Raw genomic sequence first — 22,128 nt, forward strand, 5'->3', positions numbered from 1 at the left:
TTTGGGGCCACAGGAAGCAGGACCAGGCTGGTGAGACCTAAGCAAGAAGAGGCTTTGCATAGAACAGCGTTTGGTTTTTTTTTTTTTAAAGCAGCTCGGCGGTAGAGTGCTTGCCTAGCGTATTTGAGGCTCTGGGTTCAATCCCCAGAACTGCAAAGGAGAGAGGAGGGGGGGGTGAAAAAAAAAGCTTTCTTCCTTCCCCTTCCTCCAAGTTTTAGCAGCTTGGGTTATTTTCCCTAGCAGAGGAAGAGGTGGAATGGTTTGGGCTGTAAACTCCCCAGCCTTCCCATCTCTGAGGGACAGGTAAGCTGGGGTCAGGGTTCAAGGCAGCAGTAAGGCTTGGCTGGTGTGAGAAGGCGGGGCGGCTGTGTCTTCAGAGCTCATTCCTCCACTCTGGCTCCACTTGTAAAGGCAGGCCCCCTTCACCATCCTGGGGGAGATGCTGGTGATGGCGGGGCCCTGGGGAGAAAGGAGCCATACTTGGTTTTCCTGACTTCTTCAGCCCACAGTTGGCCTGCCTGGCCCACCATGGCCCATCCGTACCTGAGGTAGAGGGGCTGAGTTTACTCAAGCCTTGGAGTAAGTCCTGACCCTGCTGCAGGTCCAGTTTAGCAGGAAAGGGGCATCCAGTGTACCCCCCGTTTTCCTTACAGAACTCCAGGAATCTGTGGGGGTACAGGACATAGCATGGGAAGCTGTGCAGGCCTTGCTAGGGAGCAGAGGCTGGAGAGTCGCTCCACTTAATAGTACAAGGCAGCCACTGTGAACACCCACAGGTCTGAGGACTAACGGAGTAGTGGGGCGGGGTGTGGTGGGGGGGAGGGAGGCTTAGTAAGGACACACCTGCCCCGGGCTGCAGCTTGTAGTCACCCAAGAGCAATTGTGGGGGCGGGGAAGGGAATGCTTACGTTTTCCAGTCCGGGTCATGGCCTAGGAGGAGTGGGTTGCCCACTACGATGAGCAGAGCCTTGGCCCGGGTCACAGCCACGTTGAATCTCTGGAAGGGAGAAGTGGTGATGTCATGGAAGGGACAGGCCCGGAGGAAGAATTCTTGCCACCCACAAGCCTGCAAACCTTGGGGTTCTTAAGGAAACCGAGGTTAAAGTCCAGGTCCAGTTGCACAAAGCTCTGGCTGCTTCGGACGGTAGAGATGAGGATGACGCTCCGTTCTTGCCCTTGGAACTCTTCCACGGAGCCCACCTAGAGTGCAGAGGCAAGTCTTACGACCAGGTAGGCCCTAAGAGGAACCGCAGGGACAAAGCTGCCCCTGCCAGGGAGGTATGGATGAGTCACTGGGTACTTGTGGGTGAGTGCAGGACCCTGCAAAGACAGGAGGCCTACTGTGCAGGCCTGAGGGGCAGAGCCAGTTCTAGATAGGGTGGGGCCTGGAAACCGTTCAGAGTAAAGCGAGTGGCCCTCCAAGAGTGAACTTCTCTTCCCTGGAGACAGCCACCGATTTGGTCAGAATTTCCAAGGGAGAGGCCTGTAAATTGTAAAGCGGTGGGTTTCAATCCTGGCTCACACATCAGAGTCACCTGTGGAGCTTTAACAAAATCAAACAAAAACAAAAACCAATAACAACAGCAAAAAACGCACTACTGCTCTGGCTCTGCCTCCAGACAGCGATGCTGACTGGCTGGGTGGGACTCAAGTCATTACGGGATTATGAAACTTCTCCAAGTGATTTAAACCTGAATCAGTGGGAGGCAGCGAGGAGACCATGTCACGTGATAGGCAGGGTCGGTCTAGGGAGTTTGGACCTCATCCTTAGGGCAGAGGCCAACACACGCGACCAGATGATAAGGCGCGGGTGCTTGTTAAGCAGGCAGCCCGCCACGTCCCATCTCAGAACCACCTGGGGGAAACCCCCAGTTTCATTTTTAAGAAACGGGGTGGGGCCAGGACACAAACAGGCTGAGATAAGAGGCCTACGGAACTCAGGGAGAGAATGTGTGCGTGGGGGTGGGGTGGGGGGTGTTACCTTCAAGTCCTTGATGTCATCCAGTCCTCGAAGCTCCCGGTCAAGTTTTGTGATGCAGTAACGGATTTTTTCTACCTGGAGGGAGGATGTATAGATGCCTTTCCCTCATGCTGTCGCTGTCGCCTTCACACAAGAGGGAGGCAGAAGCAGGCAGCTAGCTAAGGTGCCGGCGGACAAAGAGGGAAGTCCTAGCCTTGGACTGGGGGCCTGACCTGCTTCCGGTACGGGGAGATGACGCCCACACTTCGGGGGCTCAGGCGAGCTTTACCCTTCTTGGAGGAAGGGGCCAGGAGCTGTCTCAGGTATGACGTCACTGTGGCAGCCTCTTCAGGGTTGAAGAAGGACGGGCTGTTGCCCTCTCGCTCGTCCTTCCCCATTACACCGTGGAAGATGATGGGAAAGCCCTGGATTGGATGAAGCGAGAGGAAGCTTTCAGGCTCACCTCCCTGCCCTCCACCCCAGCAAGGGAAACCAGGGCTTCTAAACCATAGGGACAAAAAGAGGCGGGAGTCAGGGCCCACGCTTGGAACCTTGTCCTGCTAGGCCTCACCTGTTGAGGCAGCCCCTCCCATCGGCAGAACCGTTCTCGATCGACCACGTCTGCGCAGGCCTGCAACTCTCCGTCATAGTACAGTTGGTTAGGGATGTCCAGGATGGTAGGGTGAGACCTAGGAGGCAGGAGGAACAAGAACAAGACCAAAGGCCTCTTGGGGAGCCCTGCTCCACGTGCTCCCCACCCCCAGCCTCTGGCCCTCCAGACATTCCCAGGACACATTTGTCAATGTCTGTTGCCAGGTGCTGCAAACCACAGAAAGCGGAGCCAAGTGTGGTTCTAATAAGCTGTCAGCCTAGGGTTCTCACTGACCAGCCAAATTCCTTTAACCAAACCAAACCAAGAAATTAGGACCCGTTCTTAGGTTTTGATTTGCCAAGCGAGGGTGGTCCAAAACCAAATTATCATCTATTACTACCACTATTTAAGCTAAACTCCAAAAGTCTTAAGTGTGGACCCAGAAGCATTTACAGAACTTTCACAATGATTGTGTGAAGTGAAGGTCAGAGGACAACTTTGTGGAATCAGTTCTCTCACCTGTAAGTGAGTTCACGGGTTTTGGAACGCCAACTAAGGTTTGCCAGGTACGCACAGCAAGCTCTTTTTACCCACAGAGCCATCTCAACCCTGCTTTTTTGAGATGGTGTCTTAACTGTGTAGCCCGGTCTAGCCTCAAACTCTCAATCCTCCTGTCTCACTCAGCCTCCAAATGCTGGGATTAAAGACATGTGCAACCACTGTCCAGCTTCCAGTTACCAAACTCTTAGATGATTTAAAAATTATTATTATTATTATTATTAATTTTGGTTTTTTGAGACAGGGTTTCTCGTGTAGCCTTGGCTGTCCTGGACTCACTTTGTAGACCAGGCTGGCCTCGAACTCACAGAGATCTTCCTGCTTCTGCCTCCTGAGTGCTGGGATTAAAGGCGTGTGCCACCATGCCCGGCTTAAAATTATTTTTAATTCTGTGTATGTGGGGGGAGTGTGTGTGGAGGTGTGTGTGCATGTGAGTGCAAGTGACCATGGATGGAGGCCGAAGGTGTCAGATCCCCCAGGATCTGTAAGCCACCTGACATGGGTGCTGAACACAGGTCTTCCACAGCACACTTAACTGCTGAGGCATCTGTCCAGTCTCACATTTACCAAATTCTCACTGACGGTCTAGGACTCATCTAAGTACTAATGTACATGAGATGTAAGCCACCAGATGTACATGAGATGGCCTACAATCCTAGCTACTCAGAGGGGTAAGGCAGGATTGCCCGAGCCAAGAGTTACAATGAGCCTAGGGAACACAGACAAAGCCTATCTCAAATGGGAGACATTGGACACTTGGCAGTAGTGTGCAAGGTCCTAGGCTCAAGTCCTAGCACCACACAAGAAATAAAACTCACAAATGCGGGCATAGTGGTGCAGCACTTAGAGAGGCAGAAGCAGGTGGATCTCTGTGAGTTCGAGGCCAGCCTGGTCTATAAAGTGAGTCCAGGACAAATGAGGCTGCATAGAGAAACCCTGTCTCAACAAAGCAAAACAAGGGCTGGAGAGATGGGTCAGAGGTTAAGACCACTGTCTGCTCTTCCAGAGGTCCTGAGTTCAATTCCCAGCAACCACATGGTGGCTCACTGCCATCTTTAATGTGACCTGATGCCCTCTTCTGGTGTGCAGGTGTACATGCAGATAGAGCTCTCATTAATATACATAAAATAAATAAATTTTTAAAAAAACAAACAACCCAAAAAAACACAAGTGCACAGGCCTCAGTTGTATATATAAGTCAACTAACAATGGCTTTAAGGTAAAAACAGCGTGCTCCCTGCCTTTCTTATTTCTTGTTAGAGTGCCTATAAACTCGGATCCATTCACACACATCCTGGTCTGACAGTCTCCAATATGCATAAACCACTGGTCCGAAAAAAGAAGCCGCCTGCCAGGTCACAAGACAAGCAGCTGTAAGGGGCGGGGGGGAGCTACAAAGGAGGACCCCCCCCTCCAGCCTATGGCCACTGTGAGGCTGTGAGCTGAGCAGAGAGGAGGATGGTGATACCTGTAGTTGCGGAGCAGTTTGGTGATGAACCGGGGGTCATAGCCATTGGGGCCCTTCTTGTACAAGGAGTTGTAAGTGAGCAGGCGCTCCAGCAGAGAGTAGCCGAGTCCATGCTTCTGGGCCAGAGGTGACCGCAGCACAGGCCCCAGCTGCCGAGGGTCCCCTGCCAGCACCAGCTGCCCTCCCGGATTGCCCGTTTCCTTGACATCCATCAGTCCTGAGAGCCATGGGGGGGGGGGGGAAAGGTTAAATGGTGGGGATTACCCAGTCCATGTGGGGTGCTGTGTACCTATAGCCCATCCTCAGCCCCCTCACCTGCTATGGCCACCAGACTCTCAGGCTCCATGCAGTGGCCAGCCTCATCGATGAAGATGTGTGTGAAGTGATCGATGGGAAACTGGGCTGACACCAACCTGGGAGTGTCAGGCCAATCAGGGGTCATTCCCAGGCCTGACCTCTGTCCCTTCCTTTCCCTAGCCCTACGCCCCATGACTTCCCCTAGCAATCAAGAAACACATCCTATACGTTCCGTACCTGCTGGCAGTGATGAGGGTGGTAATTAAGACCCGGTATTGCTGCAGATGCTTTTTGGCAGGATATGCATATTCTCCTTTCTTAGCATCCCAGTTACAGCAGGTCTGTGGGTCGTGAAAGCAGGAGAAGACATCAGCTTGGCTCTTCCCTCTCTCGCCCTGGCTCCAGACCCGCTAACACTTATTTACCTGCCTCCCCTCCCTTTGCAGACAAGGAAACTTAAGTCCCCAGAGAGGTCCCGACCCACCCACCCAATGTCACACCACAAGTCTTCAGGTGCTCTGAGAAATCTTCCAGGCATCCATCATCATCCTTTGGCCCAACCTCTGCACTTCCTACAAACCTTAATGTCCTCAGGTACCATCCGGAAGTCCCTGCTCGGGGCCAGGAGACGGTAGATGGAGCTGGGCAGGTGGACCCGGAGCCGCTGACAGAGGAGGTCAGCCCCGGAGTTAGATGGAGTGCAGGCCAGGATGTGGGCTTTGGGCAAGAGCTTCACTACCTAAGACAAAGAAAATGACAGTATGGGCAAACACTTCCTATGACGGGACTCTGGCTGCACTTGCTTCCCAGACACCTGCTAGTCCGGATGACATGCTGGTGTTGGGATATCGGCAAATTCATGTCTACATGTTTATATACCATAATGACCCTAAACTCTCTGCCTCCTTTTTGGGTGACTGTTCTACTGTAGGCACATTCAGGGGACCGGAGGGATTCAAAATTGCAGGCAAATGCTGGTGGGGTGGGGGCGGGGGAGCTGCTTGAGTCAGTATAGGCCCTGGGGTTATATTTCAACCTCACCTGCTTGATGGCCTCCACTAATGTGACAGTCTTGCCAGTACCTGGAGGCCCAAAGATGATGTAGGGGGCAGGCCGGGTGGTGCCCCTCACAATGTGCTTCATGGCTTGCAGCTGCTCAGGGTTCGACTCCAGACTGCGATCATACAACCTGGCCAAGGACCCAGGAACACGAACTTGAAGTCAGCCAGTATCCCAGAGGCTTCTGGGATTCCATTTCCGGTATCCACACCCCCAAGTAGCCCCAGGGGCCCTCCTCAGAGTCTCACTTGAATTTCACATCTGAGGGCAGCAGCGAGACGTCACGGGAGGCCACAGGGAAAAGCATGGGCCACAGCGGCCAGCGGCCTGTCAACTCCAGGGCCCGGTGCTGGACCCGAAGGGGCTGTCGATTGAAGGTAAAGTTCACCTTGAAGGTCAGTCCGTCCACAAATCGGCTCAGGAGGCTTTGGGCATAGAATTGAGTACATAGCAGAGTTCAGATTGGGTAGAACGACCAATCAACAGCCAGGACCCTCTCTACCTCCCTTCCTTTTCCCAAGAGGCCCTTACAAAGTTCTCCGGGAGATAGAGTAGTTCACCCAGCTTGGGGTCTCCCAGCTCTGTGTCCAGGGGGCCCTAGTCATCTCTGAAAGCGAGACCTCTTAGCCCCAGGTCTTAGAATCGTAAAGGCCACCTTGGTGATTTGGTTCTCCCAACACTCACCTTGTGGAAAAGCTCAGCTTTACACGGTCCAGTTCCACCTTGTGCACAAAACCCTTGTAGGTGACAGGGTCCTCATGGTGGGTCTCAGAGGACAAAAGGGCAAAAAGGTGGTCACCCCGTAGCACTGAGGGACGGCTCTCGGCCACACCAGGAACCTGCAGGGTGTGAACATAAGCGAGCTTTTCTACCCAGTGGGGGTGCTTAGCCCCAGGCTCTGGCCTCGTAGTCCTAGCTCATCCCAGCTTTCCTCTCGTAGAAGAAAAAGCAAGCATCAAGGGAAGGGGCCACAGGCTGCTAGAGGCGCCTATACTGGGAGCCCAAGGCCTCCATGGAAGGATGTTAAGATGTGGTGGCCATCGGCTCCCAGTCCAGCTAGCTGCTGCTTGGCCAGTTCAGCTCCAGTTTTGTTTTTAGCATCTTGGTGCAAACTCACTTCTTCTTCTTCTTCTTTTTTTTTTTTTTAATAATTTGTTTAATTTCTATTTTATGTGCATTATGTGAAGGTGTCAAATCTTTTACAAATGGAATTACAGACAGTTGTGAGCTGCCATGTGGGTTCTGGGAATCGAACCCAGGTCCTTTGGAAGAACAAACAGTGCTCTTAACCACTGAGCCATCTCTCCAGACCCTAAACTCACTTCTTTTAATAACCTTTCCCTGGTCATTCTGACTCTCTCCCTTCCCACCTGCACTGCTGTGCATTAATCCATTCTCAGGAGGAAGTCTGAGTACTCTAAATGGTGAGATGGCTCGGTGGGTAAGGGTGCCTGTTGCTAAGCCTGACAACCTGCGTCCGATCCCAGGGACCGCTGACGTGGTGGAAAGAAAAACGGACTCCTACAAATTGTTCTCTGACCTCCACGAATGTGCTATGCGTGCTGCGCACACATTAAGTAATAAAGAGGATGTGAGGATCTGAAAAGGGTCTCAGAGTTACCCAGTAAGTCATCCACGAAGCAGGGAAAACAAGGGTCTCGTCGTTACACAGCTGGTGGCAAAATCTAGATGATAAAATCCCACTGCCCGCATGAACTGAGCGTGGTGGGCTGTGCCTACGATGCCAGTTTGGGGGTGATTGACACAGGAGGAGCAGAAGTTCAAGATCCTCTTTGGCTATACAATAAGTACGAAGCTAGCCTGAGCTACGTGGGACCCTACCCAAAATAAAGTAGAAAGAAAAGCCACTGCCCTGTTCTGGCATGTTTTGGGGGGAGTGGGGTGGGGGACAAGCAGCTCCCCCTGCTCTCTTTGCCCACACCCTCTGACACAGGAACCATTTCATCCTTTTTGCATGTTTACTCTGTCGACAGAGGGTCATGACCTGTTAACCTCCTTAAAGTAGACTGGCATGGGCCCATCATCCCCACAGGAGATCTGAGCCCTAACCTCCAGTGTAAGCAGCCTGGGATTCTGGTCCGCGGGGTCCCAGGTCATGGGCACGGACTCCAGGTCATAGTGCCGGATGTCGTGTTCCATCTGCAGCTCCTCCAGGTGCAGCAGCAGCCGGAGCTTCACCTCATAGTTTCTGGACTTCAGGGTTGTCTCCAGCTGGGCCCTGGTAGGGATGGTTTGAGCTGCAGCAGGCTCAGGATGGATCCCGACAACGCCCTCCCCCCGCCCCACCCCCACTCTGGGGCTCTGCCCTCTCCAGTCGTTCACCCCCCACACTGAGCATGCTGTGGGTGCCAAGCACTGATCACGGCAGGCCAGGGAAGTGAAACAGACAGGGAGAAGCCAGTGAAGAGAGAAGACAAGGGAGCACGCGGGCGGCACAAGGGGCTGGTACTTACTTGATCTCAGCAACATCCTTTGGGGAGGTGAAGATGCTTGGTCCTTGAAGAAGGGTAGGGAGCAGTTGCCGGAGGCGGATGGGTGGGTAGTAGGTCCCCAGGGCCAAACTTAGTTCTAGCTCATAGCCCTTGGCCCTGTGGGAGGGAAGAAAACAGGTCCCGAAAACAGAAACCACTCATATCCAAAGACTCTGGAGATGCCCTCATGGAGCCTACGCAAAACATTTCTACAGTGGCTTCTCTGCTGTGGTCATCAGCTATCTAGGGGTGCAGTGCTCCCTAGCTCATGCAGCTGCTTGGTCCAGAGTTGGACCACTCTCAGCTTTGAAAAGCCTAGTATTGGGAATATTTAAAATACTCTGTGAACTGGGTGTGATGGCACAGGCCTATAATCCCAACGCTTAGTAATGGAAAAGACGACAAAAGGTTTATGAGTTGTAGGCCAGCCTGGGCTACACAGCCTTGACTCTCTCAAAAATAAACAAATATAAGCAATATATGCTCTTTTGAAGAAACAACAGCAAAGCAATGTATTTTAAATAACTAAGTAACATTCTTATTCAGGAACAGTCAACTTTAACTTTTTGGTATATAATTTCTTTCTTTTTTTTTTCTGAGACAGGTTATCACATAGCCCAGGCTGGCTCCAAACAGGCTAAGTAGGCAGAGTTCACCTTGAACTCCTGCTTTCACTTTCTAAGTGCTGGAATTACAGGCCTGCATCCATAGCGTGTGATTGATTGTGGCGCTGGGGATGCCGTCCAAGGTCTCACACGTGCTGTAAATTTGTCTCATACATATATACATATGTTAACAAAAGGGACATGTTGTAACTACAAAGATCTTATTACATGGTTTGCATTTATTACTCATTACTTTTAAATGCTTATCCTTCTATGAATTTGTGTGTGTGAAGAGGGTGCCAGATCCCCTGGAGCTAGAGTTACACACAGTAACCCAGGCCTGCTGCAAGAGCAGCGGGTGCTGTCAGCCAGAGCCATCTCTCTAGCCCCTTTACTGTGAGTTAGACAGGGAACTTCTCTGAAATCCAGGCTAGCCTAGAACTCTCTTATAGCACAGGCTGGCCTGTAAGTCACACTGACCCTGCTTCTGTCTCCTAAGTGTTGGGATTACAGCATTTTGAGCCCCCATACCTTGGTCTTAGATTGTTTGTTTACTAGATAGGGCTTTAAACCCTCTGTAGCACTGGCTGGTCTTGAACTTAGAGACCTGCCTGCCTCTGCCTCCTGAGTGCTGGGATTAAAGGCATAGGCCACCACACCTGGTTCTCTTGTTAACAGTTTTGCCGGAAAAAACGCAGCGTTTCTGTGATTTGTTTAATGTATTCACACGTATGTGCAGCCACCATCATTTTCAGTTTTAGAACACTTTCAACAAGCCCTTTAGCTAGCACCCTTCTAGTCTGCCGCCTCCCTCATTAAGTGTATATATCTAATGGTGAGTGCCAGGCATGGTGGTAAAAGGGGTGGCACACCCCTTTAATCCCAGCACTTGGAAGGCACAGGCAGGTGGAGCTCTATGAATTCCAGGCCATTTTAATCTGCATACTGAGCTCCGGGTCCTCCAGAGTTGTATAGTGAGACCTTGTGTTAAAAAAAAAAATAGTGAGAAGATAGCTCATCAGTTACAAGCACCTGTTACTGTTGCACAGGTTTTGGGGGTGGCTCACAGCAGCCTGTAACTCCAGCTCCAGGGGAATCTGGTACCCTGTGCTGGCCTGCCCCCCAACTCTGACACACACATATATAAACCATAGTCTTTAAAAGCAAATGGGGGGGGGGAGAGATTAGGTGTAGTGCAGGGGTAAAACTTTACTTGGCCATCTCTCTATACAGTGTAAACACTTAAGAGTTTTCACAGTGTCCCCCAACAGTTACTGCTCCTCTCCTGTAGCTTGCTTCTCAGATATGAAAGGGATCTGAGACCCAAAAGGGGGGAGGGGGAGTAACCTGCTGTTCAGAAAGGGCCTCTGTCCCCTAGCTCGGGAGTCTTCCCAAGTGCCCATGGTGTCATTATCTAGTCACCGGTCAGGCCTCTCTCCTTCCTCTATCCGGTTGGTCAGTACAGGGTTTCTACTGAGTCGAGGGGTGCGTTTGTAAGGAGTTGTGGGTTTCAACTGTGCAGCCAGGGTGCTGTGTGCGACGGCAGCCAAGAAGCGGGCGATGTAGAACGTTTCGGCTCCCTCGGCTCCCGGCTCCCCAGGCCCCAGCAGTTCCCAGAGGACAGTGGCTGGGAAGTATCCCACAATGCCGGTCTTACAGTAGACATGGAGCTCATAGCTTTCACCTGGAAGAAGGTAGCTGAGTGAGGCAGCGGCCCTACCCCAGCACCCCCAGCCCATGGCAGGAGCCCACTGGACAGAGATAGTATTTTTTTTTCCTAAAGCGCAGACTACCCCTCTGGTGGTCCTCCTTCACCTCAGAAGATGACTCACCTGGGCCCAATGGGCAGGGCAGGTCCTGTTCACCGTGGTAGAAGGCAAACTGGGGTGTCCAGCAGAGTGGAAAGAGATGAGTGAGGGTGACAGGCTTGGTCCCTCCATTCCGAAGCCGTAGGGTCAGTACCTCCTTGCGGTTCAAATCCAGGCGGATAAGGAGCTGCCCATCTCGGGCTTCATGGGGCCCCTGGACCTCCACGTCCACCCCATGTTTCCCATGAAGATACTCATTCCTGGGGAAGAGTGGGAGTCAAGGGAGGAATGGGGAGGGAGGGCCCTGGGTTTGGAATTACCTTGGGGAGGGTTAGGAACGTGGTAATGTCAGGTGTGATGGGAACCCACCCCCAATGCCACCCTGGATTGATTCCCTGCCTCCTATCCTTGAGCAGCCCAAGGAAATCCACTGCTCTTAAATCCCGTTCCCCTCACCTCTCGCTGCCCACTCACAGGGCACACACTCAACACACCTGTCATGGAAGATCCTGGCCAGCAGTGACCTGTGTTGTTTGCTGATATTCGACCCTGGCTTTATTCGCCTCTTTTCTGGCAACTGCACGTCAGCCCAGCGGTCTAGTTTGAAGAACCTGACCCGAGTCTTGGTGACGAAGGCCAGATTTGCAATCTTCATTCCATACAGCATGGAGGAGAAGCCAGGGGCAGGAGTCCCATAGCTGCCAGAAGCAGAGGATACTGGGAAGTGAGGGAAGGCAGTGTGGCTGTGCAGAGGGTGCTGGGGAAGGGCCAAGGGCTGCAGGGTCACACCAGCCCTGCGAGGAGGCGGCAGCATGGGACTCAGGAGGCAGAGACTCCAGCTAGGGATGGTAGGAATTTTGAACAACTTAAAGCAAGGCACTGGGACTTTCCAACACAAAATAATCTGCTTAAACAGCACTGTGATGAAAAGTCCAATATTGGGCTGTTGGCTGGGAAGGCAAAGAGAAAAACAGATTTTTTTAAAGGGGGACTCTTTTGGGGGGACATTTAAAAAAAAGGTGCAGTGGAAAGGGCTATGGCTAAGGGAAGTTGAAAAAGATGGCTCATAGGACTGGACAGGGCTGTGGGGGAGGGCTGAGAAAGGGGGTCAGAGAGAGAGAGAGAGAGAGAGCAGAGATGTCCAGAGTGTGGGCAAGGTGGCAGATCGGACAGCAGTTTCCACCGGAAGTCAAAGGGTGCAGGTGGAACCCCGAGCAGGAAGGGAAAGGATCCTTCTCCCGAGATCAAATAGCCTGGCTTTGTGCCTAGAGAGGTGAAGACAGGAAAAGGGGTCAGCAGAACAACCTGGGGTTCAGCGTAACCCGTTCCACACACACTAACGGAGGCATGGTAGGTGCCAGACACTGCGCTTGAGGCTGGGGTGGTTGCAAAGCTGCCAGCCCTGAGCAACACTCACAGTGAACACATCCATTGCAGTTTGGGGATAAAGCAGGGTTGCCGAGACTGCCCGGAGCAGCTCACTGGGCCAAGCCAGGGCCCCCGAGGGGCTGTGTGTGTGTGTGGGGTGGTGGTGACAGGGGCAGGCCTCTCAGCAATGAATGTGCATTACTTGGGCAAGAGGAAGCATCAAGTGAGCGAACTGATGGGCATCACGGCACGGCACGGGGCTGTCATCCCAGCTGCCTCAGCTGGGCTTTCCAGCCAGCATCTTGCTTTTTGTCTCTTCTGAACTACTGAGGGCTTATGGAGCTCAGAGGTAAGAGTGCTACCTAGCATTTGTGAGGCCTGAGGTTCAACCCCTAGCACCAAAACAAATAAAAAAACAAACCAAAACCAAAAAAACCAAACCTTCCAACTCCCCTCTCCCCCAAAATCCCTCTCTTGCCAAAATACCACCCCCAACAAAACCAAATAAACAAGATAGAGTTTGAAGATCTGTCTTAAAGGGCTCCCATGAGGCTCACTTGAGATACTGACATTGCAGGGAACCATTTAGCCCAGTGCTTGGCACGAAGCAGACCTCAGTAAGGGACAGTGATGGTTAGTGTCATGTACAGTTTGGCTTGTACTACAGTGAAAGGTTCAAAGAACGGGATGACAGGAGCTGGCAGAGATGGGCAGAGCCAGACAGTTTTACATGGCAGGTTAAGGAGCCTGGACTTGACCATGACTTTCAGTTAGCCCTTCCCTTCCCTTTTCTGATACCCATAAGGAGCCTGACGATGCTCCCAAACACATGACATATTTGATGAACACAGTCAAAATGTAGAGGAGTGATAACCTCCCTCCAATGCTTGTTGGGACTGTTGGGGTTATTACAGCGTATCCTAGCAACTGCGCGGAGATCTTTAGTAATCCATCATTGGGGCCAAATCAGCACGGTTGCTCGTAAGAGCACACAGTAAGGTCCTCATGGCTCAGAACAGCTTTCCAGGTCCCACACCTGTAACTCTGCCTCTCCTTCATCCCTAGAAAGGGGAGCAGTACGATTCAGACAACACTGAGGAGGCTATGGTTTCTTTTAAAAGGATGGTGAGAAACGCTCGGGTTAGTGTTGGTTGCTATCGTTAGTAGCTGTGTTAGTGGGAAGAGGTCTAATCACAGCAGGGGGAGGGGCAGCGACAACTTACTTTCAGCCCTTGTCAGAGTCTACCCTGTGGTTACAGAACCACTGCAGTTGGTGGGTTTTAAGCAGGGGAGTGGCAAGATCATATATGCATTTCAGATCACTCTGGCACCAGGACTGGAGGATGGACATGCTGCAGGCAAGACTGTAGGCAGGGAGACCAGTTAGAAGAAGGCCACGGCAGCTGTCTGGTTAAAAGATACCAAAGGCCCAAATGAGGGAGTGGGCATAGATGGAAACAGAGGAGGGGGTCAGATCGGATCCTATTCAGAATGCAAGTCAGCAGAATTTGGTGACAGGAGGGGGACTAGAGTGGAAAGAGAGGGGCACCTAGAATACCCAAATCAAGGACTTTGGTTCTGGGACTGTCCCCGAGGAAGAAGGTAGGTAGCCAGATGGACCATCGCATTTGCAGTGGACACGCTGGGTCTAGATGCCTGTCGTCCAAAGGCAGCTTTGGTTATGTGAGGCACCAGCTGAGAGCTCACAGCAAAGTCAAGGCCTACGAATATTAGGGAGTCCCTTGGTAGCAGTTACAACCAAGGACCCATGCTTGGGACCTTCCCTGGGACATCTAGCAGTTTGTGAACAGCCAAGGCCAACACAGGCCAGGGAGGAAGGGAAACCAGAGAAGAAGCCTCGAGAAAAAGGAGAATCGGAAGAGAACCTGGTGGAACCAGGCATGGTGGCTCACACCCAGAACCCCAGCACTTGGGAGGCGGAGGCTGAAGACCACCTCAGATCTGAGGTTAGCCTTGTCTATGTAATAGGTTCCAGGCTATCCAGGGATATACAGTAAGACACTGTGTCAAAACCAAACTAGGCTGAGTGTGGTGGCGCACACCTCTAATCGCAGCATTTGTGAGGCAGAGGCAGGTGGATTTATGTGAGTATTGAGGCCAGCAGTGAGTTCCATGCCCACTAAAGCTACACATCAAGACTTGGTCTCACTGGGCGCGGTGGCACATGCCTTTAATCCCAGCACTTGGGAGGCAGAGGCAGGCGGATCGCTGTGTGTCTACAAAGTGAGTCCAGGATAGCCAAAGCTAACACACAGAGACCCTGTCTCAAAAAACCAGGAAGAAAAAAAAAAAAAAAAAAAAAAAAGGACTTGGTCTGAAAAACAAATAACAAAACCCAAATAAACAGAATGCTGGTGAAATGGCTTAAAGTAAAGGTGCTTGCTGTCTATTCTGACCACCTGAGTTATTCCTCAAAGCTACATATAGATGGTGGGAGGAAACAGAGAACTGACTCCCTTAAGATGTCCTCTGAGATAGGTGTGATGGCGCACACCTTTAATCCCAGCACTTGGGAGGCAGAGGCAGGCGGATCTCTGTGAGTTTGAGGTCAGCCTGGTCTACAAAGAGAGTTCAGGACTGCCAAGGTTACACAGAGAGACCCTGTCTTGAAAAACAAAAACAAAACCCAGAAACAAACAAAAAAGAATGATTAAAAAAGGACAGAAGATAATGGTTATTTAACATTTTTATTTATTACATATACTGTGTTCTGCCTGCATGTATACCTGCAGGCCAGAAGAGGGCGTAATATCACATTTTAGATGGTTGTGAGCCACCATGTGGGTGCTGGGAACTGAACTCAGGACCACTGGAAGAGCAGACAAGTACTCGTAACTGCTGAGCCATCTCTCCAGCCGAAGATAATGGCTCTTTATAAATTTAACTTAGGTGTTAAGTATGCATGCTTAAGGAGAAGTGAAAAGGTATTCATTGGAAGTGTTAAGACATTTAAGCAGGACAGCACTGGACATGCGCAGCATGAAAGGTCTTCACTCTGGAATGCACATCCCGCTCTTACTTGACGAGCAAGCACTCCTCCCAACTATACACAAATACAGACAGGCATCATTCTGTGACAATGCTTTGTGGTTCCATCTTCCTCCCGAATAGCTCCAGAAAGCACCACAGCTTCAATTTAAACCAGTGTGGCCAGTTCTCCAATGACAGAAGCAGGCTGCCCACAGTTTTTAATGTTAAAATAATCACACACACACACACACACACACACACACACACACACACACACACATACACACACACACACACACACAAACCCCGACCAACCAAAGAAAGAAAACAAAACCCACCTTGTGCCTGTAAACAAGTCCAGTGAGACACACTCTTGGAAGCGGACTTTCTGGGTGCGTCAAAGGGAATGAATGAACTTTTACAACTTAGGTGAAAAGCGCATTTTCTTTTGGAGATAGAAACTGGCCTCAATCTCATGATCCTACTGCTGTTTTACCCCTTCAGATGCTGGATTTACGGGCACATTGCCACACACACAACAGAAGGGAACGGCTGCAAAACTGCCTCCTAAACCAGTGGCACAAATTTAAGTTGTCTTTAGTAAGAACTTCAGAATGCCTTTTCCCCAGTCCCTAACATCAGAAAATTTCAACTTTTTTTTTTCTTTTTTAAGTTTAAAGAAAACTGTTTCAAGGCAAAGTTTCTTGTAGCTCAGGCTGGCCTCAAACTCCTGATCCCCCTGCCTGCCACCAAGCTTGGGACATGCCTCGCTAGTTTTGCCTTCCATTATTATTATTTTTTTAAATGTGTCTTATTTCAATTCTTATTTCCTTGGTCAGTCACACAGCTGACTGGGGCTCACTTTGTAGCTCTGGCTGCTTTGAATTTGCATAGATTCTCCTATAGCTACCTCCCAAGTGATGAGATTACATCATACATGAACTTTGCCCAGCTTATCTTTTGTATTGCCTCTGACAGCTGCCTGGTCCTCCTATCTTTTTTTCTAGGCTATTAGCTGTTGACTCTACCTCTGGCTTTGCCTCTTTCCTCCCATGCCTTGTCAACCCTCTACACAGGCCGGGTCACCAAAGACAGATCCAACCACCAATAACTCCATAGCGCACAAACCCAGCCAAACCTTAGGTATGTTACAAGGACAATGCCAATGCAGCAATGTCATCTCTACCAGCAAAACACGTTTGGTTACTTACTAGGTGCTATGCTAAGGGACCAAGTGCATGACTTATCTATTTCTCACAACCGTCTGGAAAGCAGCCATTATCAGCACACATACGATGACACTTAGTCCCCACTGCTCTGCCTGTGGCCTTTATTGTTACTCGAATGGCAGCTAAGCCCATAAAGCCAAACACACACACACACACACACACACACACACACACACACACACACACACACCTCCCAACCTATATCAGATTTGGAAGTGATCCTATAGGGACATCTAGTTATACGAACTCAGGTTGCAGTTCTCATTTGTGTATCAAAACCAGGCTTGAATTGATTGTTTAGGGTTTCTGAGGCAAAGCCTAGCTCTGTAGCCTAAGGTAAGCCTTAAACCTATGTGCTCTTTCTGCTTCTCCCTCCCAACCACTGGAATTACAGAGGCGAGCTATCATCCATGACATCCTAGTACTTGAGGCAGCTGAGGCAGGAGGATTGCTGCCAGTTTGAGCCCAACTTACATTACATAGATCTAGTGTCTTTCTGTCTCTTTCTCTCATACATATACACAAAATCAAGAGTAAAAAATTTAGAAGAGTGTATAGCTACTGTTGTTTCAGACAGACATATTTTTTTTGCTTTCTTTTTTGAGACAGAGTTTCTCTGTGTAGCCTTGGCTGACCTACAGATCTCACTCTGTAGACCAGGCTGGCCTCGAACAGAGATCCACCTGCCTCTGCCTCCTCAGTGCTGGGATCTAAGGTGTGTGCCACCACCCGCTGGTGAACTGTTTTGTTTGTTTGTTTTTTAATGGCACACACAGTTTTATGAAAGCCGTATATACAAGCAGGCTACCGAGTATAGTGCTGCTTTCACTGGGAAAAGAGGGAAAAGACACCAAACCACCCTCCCTGCAAAAAGCCAAGACTATTTTAGTTCTAAAACGCTGATTATGTCAGTCTATTGTATTTTGTTGTTTTTGCTTTTCACATTTTTAAAAAAGGTTTTGTTTTTGTCTTATGTGAGCAGGTGTTTTGCTGCACGGCTGTCTGTGCACCACTTGTGGTGTGCCTGGTGCCTGCAGAGGCCAGAAGAGGGCGTCAACATGTCCTGGAACTGGCGTTACAGACAGCTGAGAGCTGCCATGTGGGTTCTGGGAATTGAACCCTGGTCTTCTTCAAGAGTATCAAGTGCTTTTCATCCCTGAGTCATCTCTCCAGCCCCTGCTTTTGATTAATATTTGCATTTATTCGTTGAGATTTTCACACAGTTATACAATATATTTTGCTCATTTCTACACCCTCACTCCACCTCCCTGAATTTTCTACCAACACAGTTTCCTCTTAACTTCATGTCTTCTTTATTTAAAAAAGTTTAAACATTCCCTTTGTGTGTGTGTGTGTGTGTGTGTGTGTGTGTGTGTGTGTGTGTTGGGGAAGAGTGAGAGGACAACTTGTGGGGGTTGGGTTCTCTCTCTACACCAAATAGGTCCTGGGGACTAAACTCAAGTTGTCAGGCTTGGCAGTGTCTTTACCAGAGGAGCCATCTCCTCAGAGGGCTCCCCACACTGAGTCCCATATGGCCATGAACGTGGTGCCACCCCCTGGAGCATCGGCAACCTATCAGTTACCCTTGCCCCCACCCCCACCCGCAGATTTAAAAATGACCCTCTTTTGTCCAGCAGCCATCAACTTTCAATAAGTCCTCAGCTAGGAGTGGGGTCTTAAGTACTCTGTCTCTACCGATGCTGAAATTCTGTGGTGGTAACACAGCCACTGTGAGTTCATGGTCTTGTCATGTCCAGAAGACAGCACTTCACAGCACCCCTCCTATCTTCCTGCTCTCACAGTTTTGTCACCCTCTTCTAAGACGTTCCCTGAGCTTTGGGGAGGTGCTTTTGATTTTTTGAGACGTGGTCTTGAATTGTCCAGGCTGGCTTCAAACCTGCTATGTGCCAAAGGCAATCGTAAATTCCTGATCATCCTGCCCCCTACCTCTCAGATGCTGGTATTACAGGTAAGTGCCACTAGCCTTCTATTTTCTCTTTCTATCTTCTATAATCCCCGTAGTACTCAGGATGTTGAGGCAGGGGATTGTCCGAAGGCTGTGGCAAAAGACTTGTCTCAAACTTGAGGCCAATCTGGGATACCCAATGAGTTTCAGGCTGGCTGAGCAGGACGCTGTTTCACTGTCCTCACCCACAAAAAAAAAAAAAAAAAAAAAAGTGACCATGAAACAGCTGGTGTAGCTCAACTGGAGAGCACTTGCCTGCCCTATGCGAGGTCCTAGGTTCTGTCCCAAGTACCCAGGGAGGGTAACTTGCTGTGCTCGCTCTAGCCCATTCTCCTGGTCAACTGGAATCCAACTGGATTCTGCAAGTGCTTACTGCAAGTAGATTCGGCAAGCATCTACTCCACGCACACTCTACGCTGAGGACTGAGAGATGAGACCCAGGACTCAAGGCAGTGAAGTGGACAGTATGGTGGGGAAGGCAGCAGGGGGTTCTAACGAGAAGCACAGAAGCGCGGTGCAGTCTAGTTGTAAACAGGCTCTACCCAATGTAGAAAGAGTAAGCTAGGAGAATCCAGAGGAGCACACGATTAACTGGAGTAGGGGGGGGGGATGAGATGGCTGCAGGGGACATGATGCTTTGTTTATCAAACCTGATGACCCAAGTTCAGTGTTTTCTCTCTCTCTCCCTCCCTCCCTCTCTCTCCCTCCCTCCCTCTCTCTCTGCAGCGGAGGGAGTGGGGATGTAATCCAGTTGGTAGTCGAGTGTTCCACCTCGCACACTCAAAACCCTCATAGTTGGAGAGTCCCAGTACTGAGTAGAAGCTCAAGGCCATCAAGGTCAGTCGGGAGATACCCAAGACCTGATTAAAGTAGGATGGGGGGGGCGGTATGCATAGAAAACTAACCCTTCATCCAAGCAGACATCTCCGGGCAACTGGGCGAGAGGGGCATTAGCTAAAGCCTCGTACTTCCGCTTTCTGGAGTGACTTGGGAACATTCTATTCAGCATGACTACCCAAGCCAAGTCTTCCTCAGTTCCGTTGAGTAGGTCTCATGACAGGATACAAGGCTTTCTTCCTCCTCCGTGCACTCAAACTATCTGTCCTTCAAGGCCAAGGCCAGCCCCTCCCAGGTTTATTTGGGTAAAATATAAGTCCATACAGTAAACGTTACTTTAAGGCTGCAGATGCTGCTCAGTGTGTTTGCTTGCCCAGCAAATGCAAGGCCCTGGGGTCAAAGCTCCAGCACTGCAAAATAAATTGGGAGGGAAAAATAGGAGCAAAGCCAGCTGTGGTGGGGTGTGCCTATAATGCTAGCACTCAAGAGGAGGAAGGAGGAAGGAGGAATCAAGTTCAAGGTCAGCCTTGGCTACAGAGTAATTTCAAGCCTAGCCTGGGTTACATGAAATCCTGTCTCAAAAGTCAAACAGGATTGGATAGATGGTTCAGTGATGGAGTTAGATTCTCAAGCACCCATGCTGAACAGCTCAAAACTGCCTGTTAAGTCCAGTCCCGGGGTATCTGATGCCCACTTTTGGCCTCTGTGGGCACTTGCAAACATAGTGTGCACATGCACATAGACAAACAAACAAACAAACCACCAAAACCAACCAACCAAACAAAACTTAAAATACCAGACCCTAACAACAACAAAGATGAAAAATCTAGCAGTATAGCAGCCAAAAATGGTAGTTTAAGTCAAACCTGCTATTCTGGCACTTGGGTGCCTGAGGCAGGAAAATTACTTAAGTTTGAAAGTTTGAGGCCAGCCTGGGTGGGAATAAATTCAACTAAAATAAATAAACCCCTTTACATACCATACACACACACACACACACACACACACACACACACACACACACACACATACACACATGCAATCCAACATAGCTGCTCTCTGCCAGGTACTGAAACAATTTACCAGCATTTGAGCTGACAGACTCCCGGATCACACTGGAGTCAGAGTCCTCGGAGCCCTCCTCTTGACTAGGCCTTGAGCTTGGCTCCCTACACGCTTAGCCTTAGTCCTGCCCACCTCAGTTGTACTAGGACGCTCAGTGAGAAGCTGTCCTGCTCTGATGGATCTGATCAACTTTCTCCTCCTCCACCTTTGACTCGAAACCCTCTGGTCTGCTTATCGCAAGAACTGCTCTTGGCAGTAAACAATGCACAGACCTCTGCTAGGAATCCCTAGCAGTCCGGTGCTATTTGAAGTTAAGCTCTCTTTCCCTGACTGCCAAAGTACTGGACTTGTGGTGTTCAGAGCCACACTGCACTTTGTGGACATAGGTGAACACATGGGCGGGGAAGTGCTGACTACTCTATAACATCGTCCTTACTAACCCAGCATCATTACCCCACGCGGTATGGCACACTATAGACCAAATGCTGCCCGCACATCATAGCCTTTGTTGGTTATTGCATAGTTTTCATCTGTGTGTTCCCAGTACAACGCGGAGCAGTAAACAGGTGGGCACCGGTTTTGCCTCCTTCTCAGAAGCCGCTCAACCGTCTTAATGTTCAAGACATGTTCATGAGTAACAATTCGAGTCAACATGGACAATCCCTAACTTCTCCTGTAACCTCAAGCCACACTGCCGTAATTAATTCCATCTAAGACTTGCCCCAAATCACAACAGCCGTATCTCTCACTCGTACCGGCATTTTGGCCAGTTGCAACACATATCCCTCAAACTTGGTAAAATCCCAACCCCGTTGCCCTATTTATTAGTGCAACTCTTTACACTCATCCCAGCTAAATTGTTTCTTCTTCGTCTTCCATCCAAAGCAGCAGCCTGTTGATAGAGGGGTTTCTGAAGCACACGTCTATGGTTTGACAGAAGTCTCTTTGATTTTTTCACTTGGGTGGTAACAGGAAAAGGAAACCAAATATCTTCAGCCATGGGGAAAAGGGGCCTCCAGGAGGCTGTCCCTCGCCCTGGGTCTCCATGGAGAAGCCACAGGTGCTAATGGAGGTTTGCCTGCTTACGCAGTTTGTGCTCTTTTCTCCCTGAAGCTCCCTGAGGTTCTCCCGCCTACCCTGGGCCTCTTCAGCTCTCCAGCAGCGCGGACCCTGGAGGCGGCCGCCCCTTAACAAGGGGGCGGGGATCCCCGCTCAGTCTGCGCCCGCATCGCCTTCCCTGTGGGGCTCCCCTCCCCCACCGCCGAGCCCTGGCCCCTGCGAGCCGCGCGTGGGCACCGACCCCTCCCCGGCGGGCCGGGCTGTGCAGAGCGGGCGGGCTCCGGGTCGCGCTGGCTGGGCGTGGGCAGGCGCAGGATTTAGTCTGCTAGTACCGGACTGGACCCATCGGCCCGGGGCAGCATCCCTGTTGCACCCTCGGCGGGAAGGTGGCCCTACCGCCCGGGTGCTGGCCCCCGCGCCTTGGGGCCCGTGGTGGGCCGGCCCATACCTGGGCTTGAAGTCGCGGTTGTAAATCATCCGCAGCCTCTCGCGATCTGTCTCCAGGTCCAGTCCCCGTTCGGCCAGGAAACTCTCGAACCTCTGGCCGGTCTCCCGGAGCTTTCGGCAGCTGAACTTGCTGGGCATCGCGGCGGCCGCTGCGGCCCAGGCAGGAGGGTCCGAGGAAATGAAACTGAAAGTCGCCGCCGCGGTTTAGAGTTGGCTGCTCTGGGGTGAGGGTGCAAAAGGGGAAAAGCCCCCTACCTCTGATGTCGGCTCCAGCCAGCCACCTTCTCCCCGCCAGCCTCCCCTCCTCTGTTCGTCTCCTACCTGAGC

At 50.8% G+C, this 22,128-nt stretch overlaps 1 protein-coding gene across 1 annotated transcript; it reads right to left on the reverse strand.

The window, feature by feature from the left end:
* Positions 1 to 59: 59 nt before the first annotated feature.
* On the reverse strand, positions 60 to 22,108 carry MOV10 (Mov10 RNA helicase). The gene is made up of 21 exons (XM_084756341.1): positions 22,057 to 22,108; positions 21,803 to 21,985; positions 11,334 to 11,537; positions 10,864 to 11,099; positions 10,454 to 10,715; positions 8,409 to 8,543; positions 8,005 to 8,173; positions 6,619 to 6,773; positions 6,183 to 6,359; positions 5,917 to 6,064; positions 5,456 to 5,614; positions 5,113 to 5,216; positions 4,894 to 4,991; positions 4,579 to 4,795; positions 2,532 to 2,649; positions 2,194 to 2,385; positions 1,982 to 2,056; positions 1,075 to 1,200; positions 909 to 997; positions 544 to 665; positions 60 to 459 (listed from the first exon to the last, which is right to left on the reverse strand). The coding sequence occupies exons 2-21, from the start codon at positions 21,937 to 21,939 to the stop codon at positions 374 to 376; spliced, it is 3,009 nt and encodes a 1,002-aa protein (XP_084612467.1). The 5' UTR covers positions 21,940 to 21,985; positions 22,057 to 22,108; the 3' UTR covers positions 60 to 373.
* Positions 22,109 to 22,128: the final 20 nt, after the last annotated feature.

The sequence above is a fragment of the Acomys minous genome (genome assembly GCF_964271855.1).
Source record: "Acomys minous genome assembly, chromosome: 14".
Classification (NCBI taxonomy): Eukaryota; Metazoa; Chordata; class Mammalia; order Rodentia; family Muridae; genus Acomys; species Acomys minous.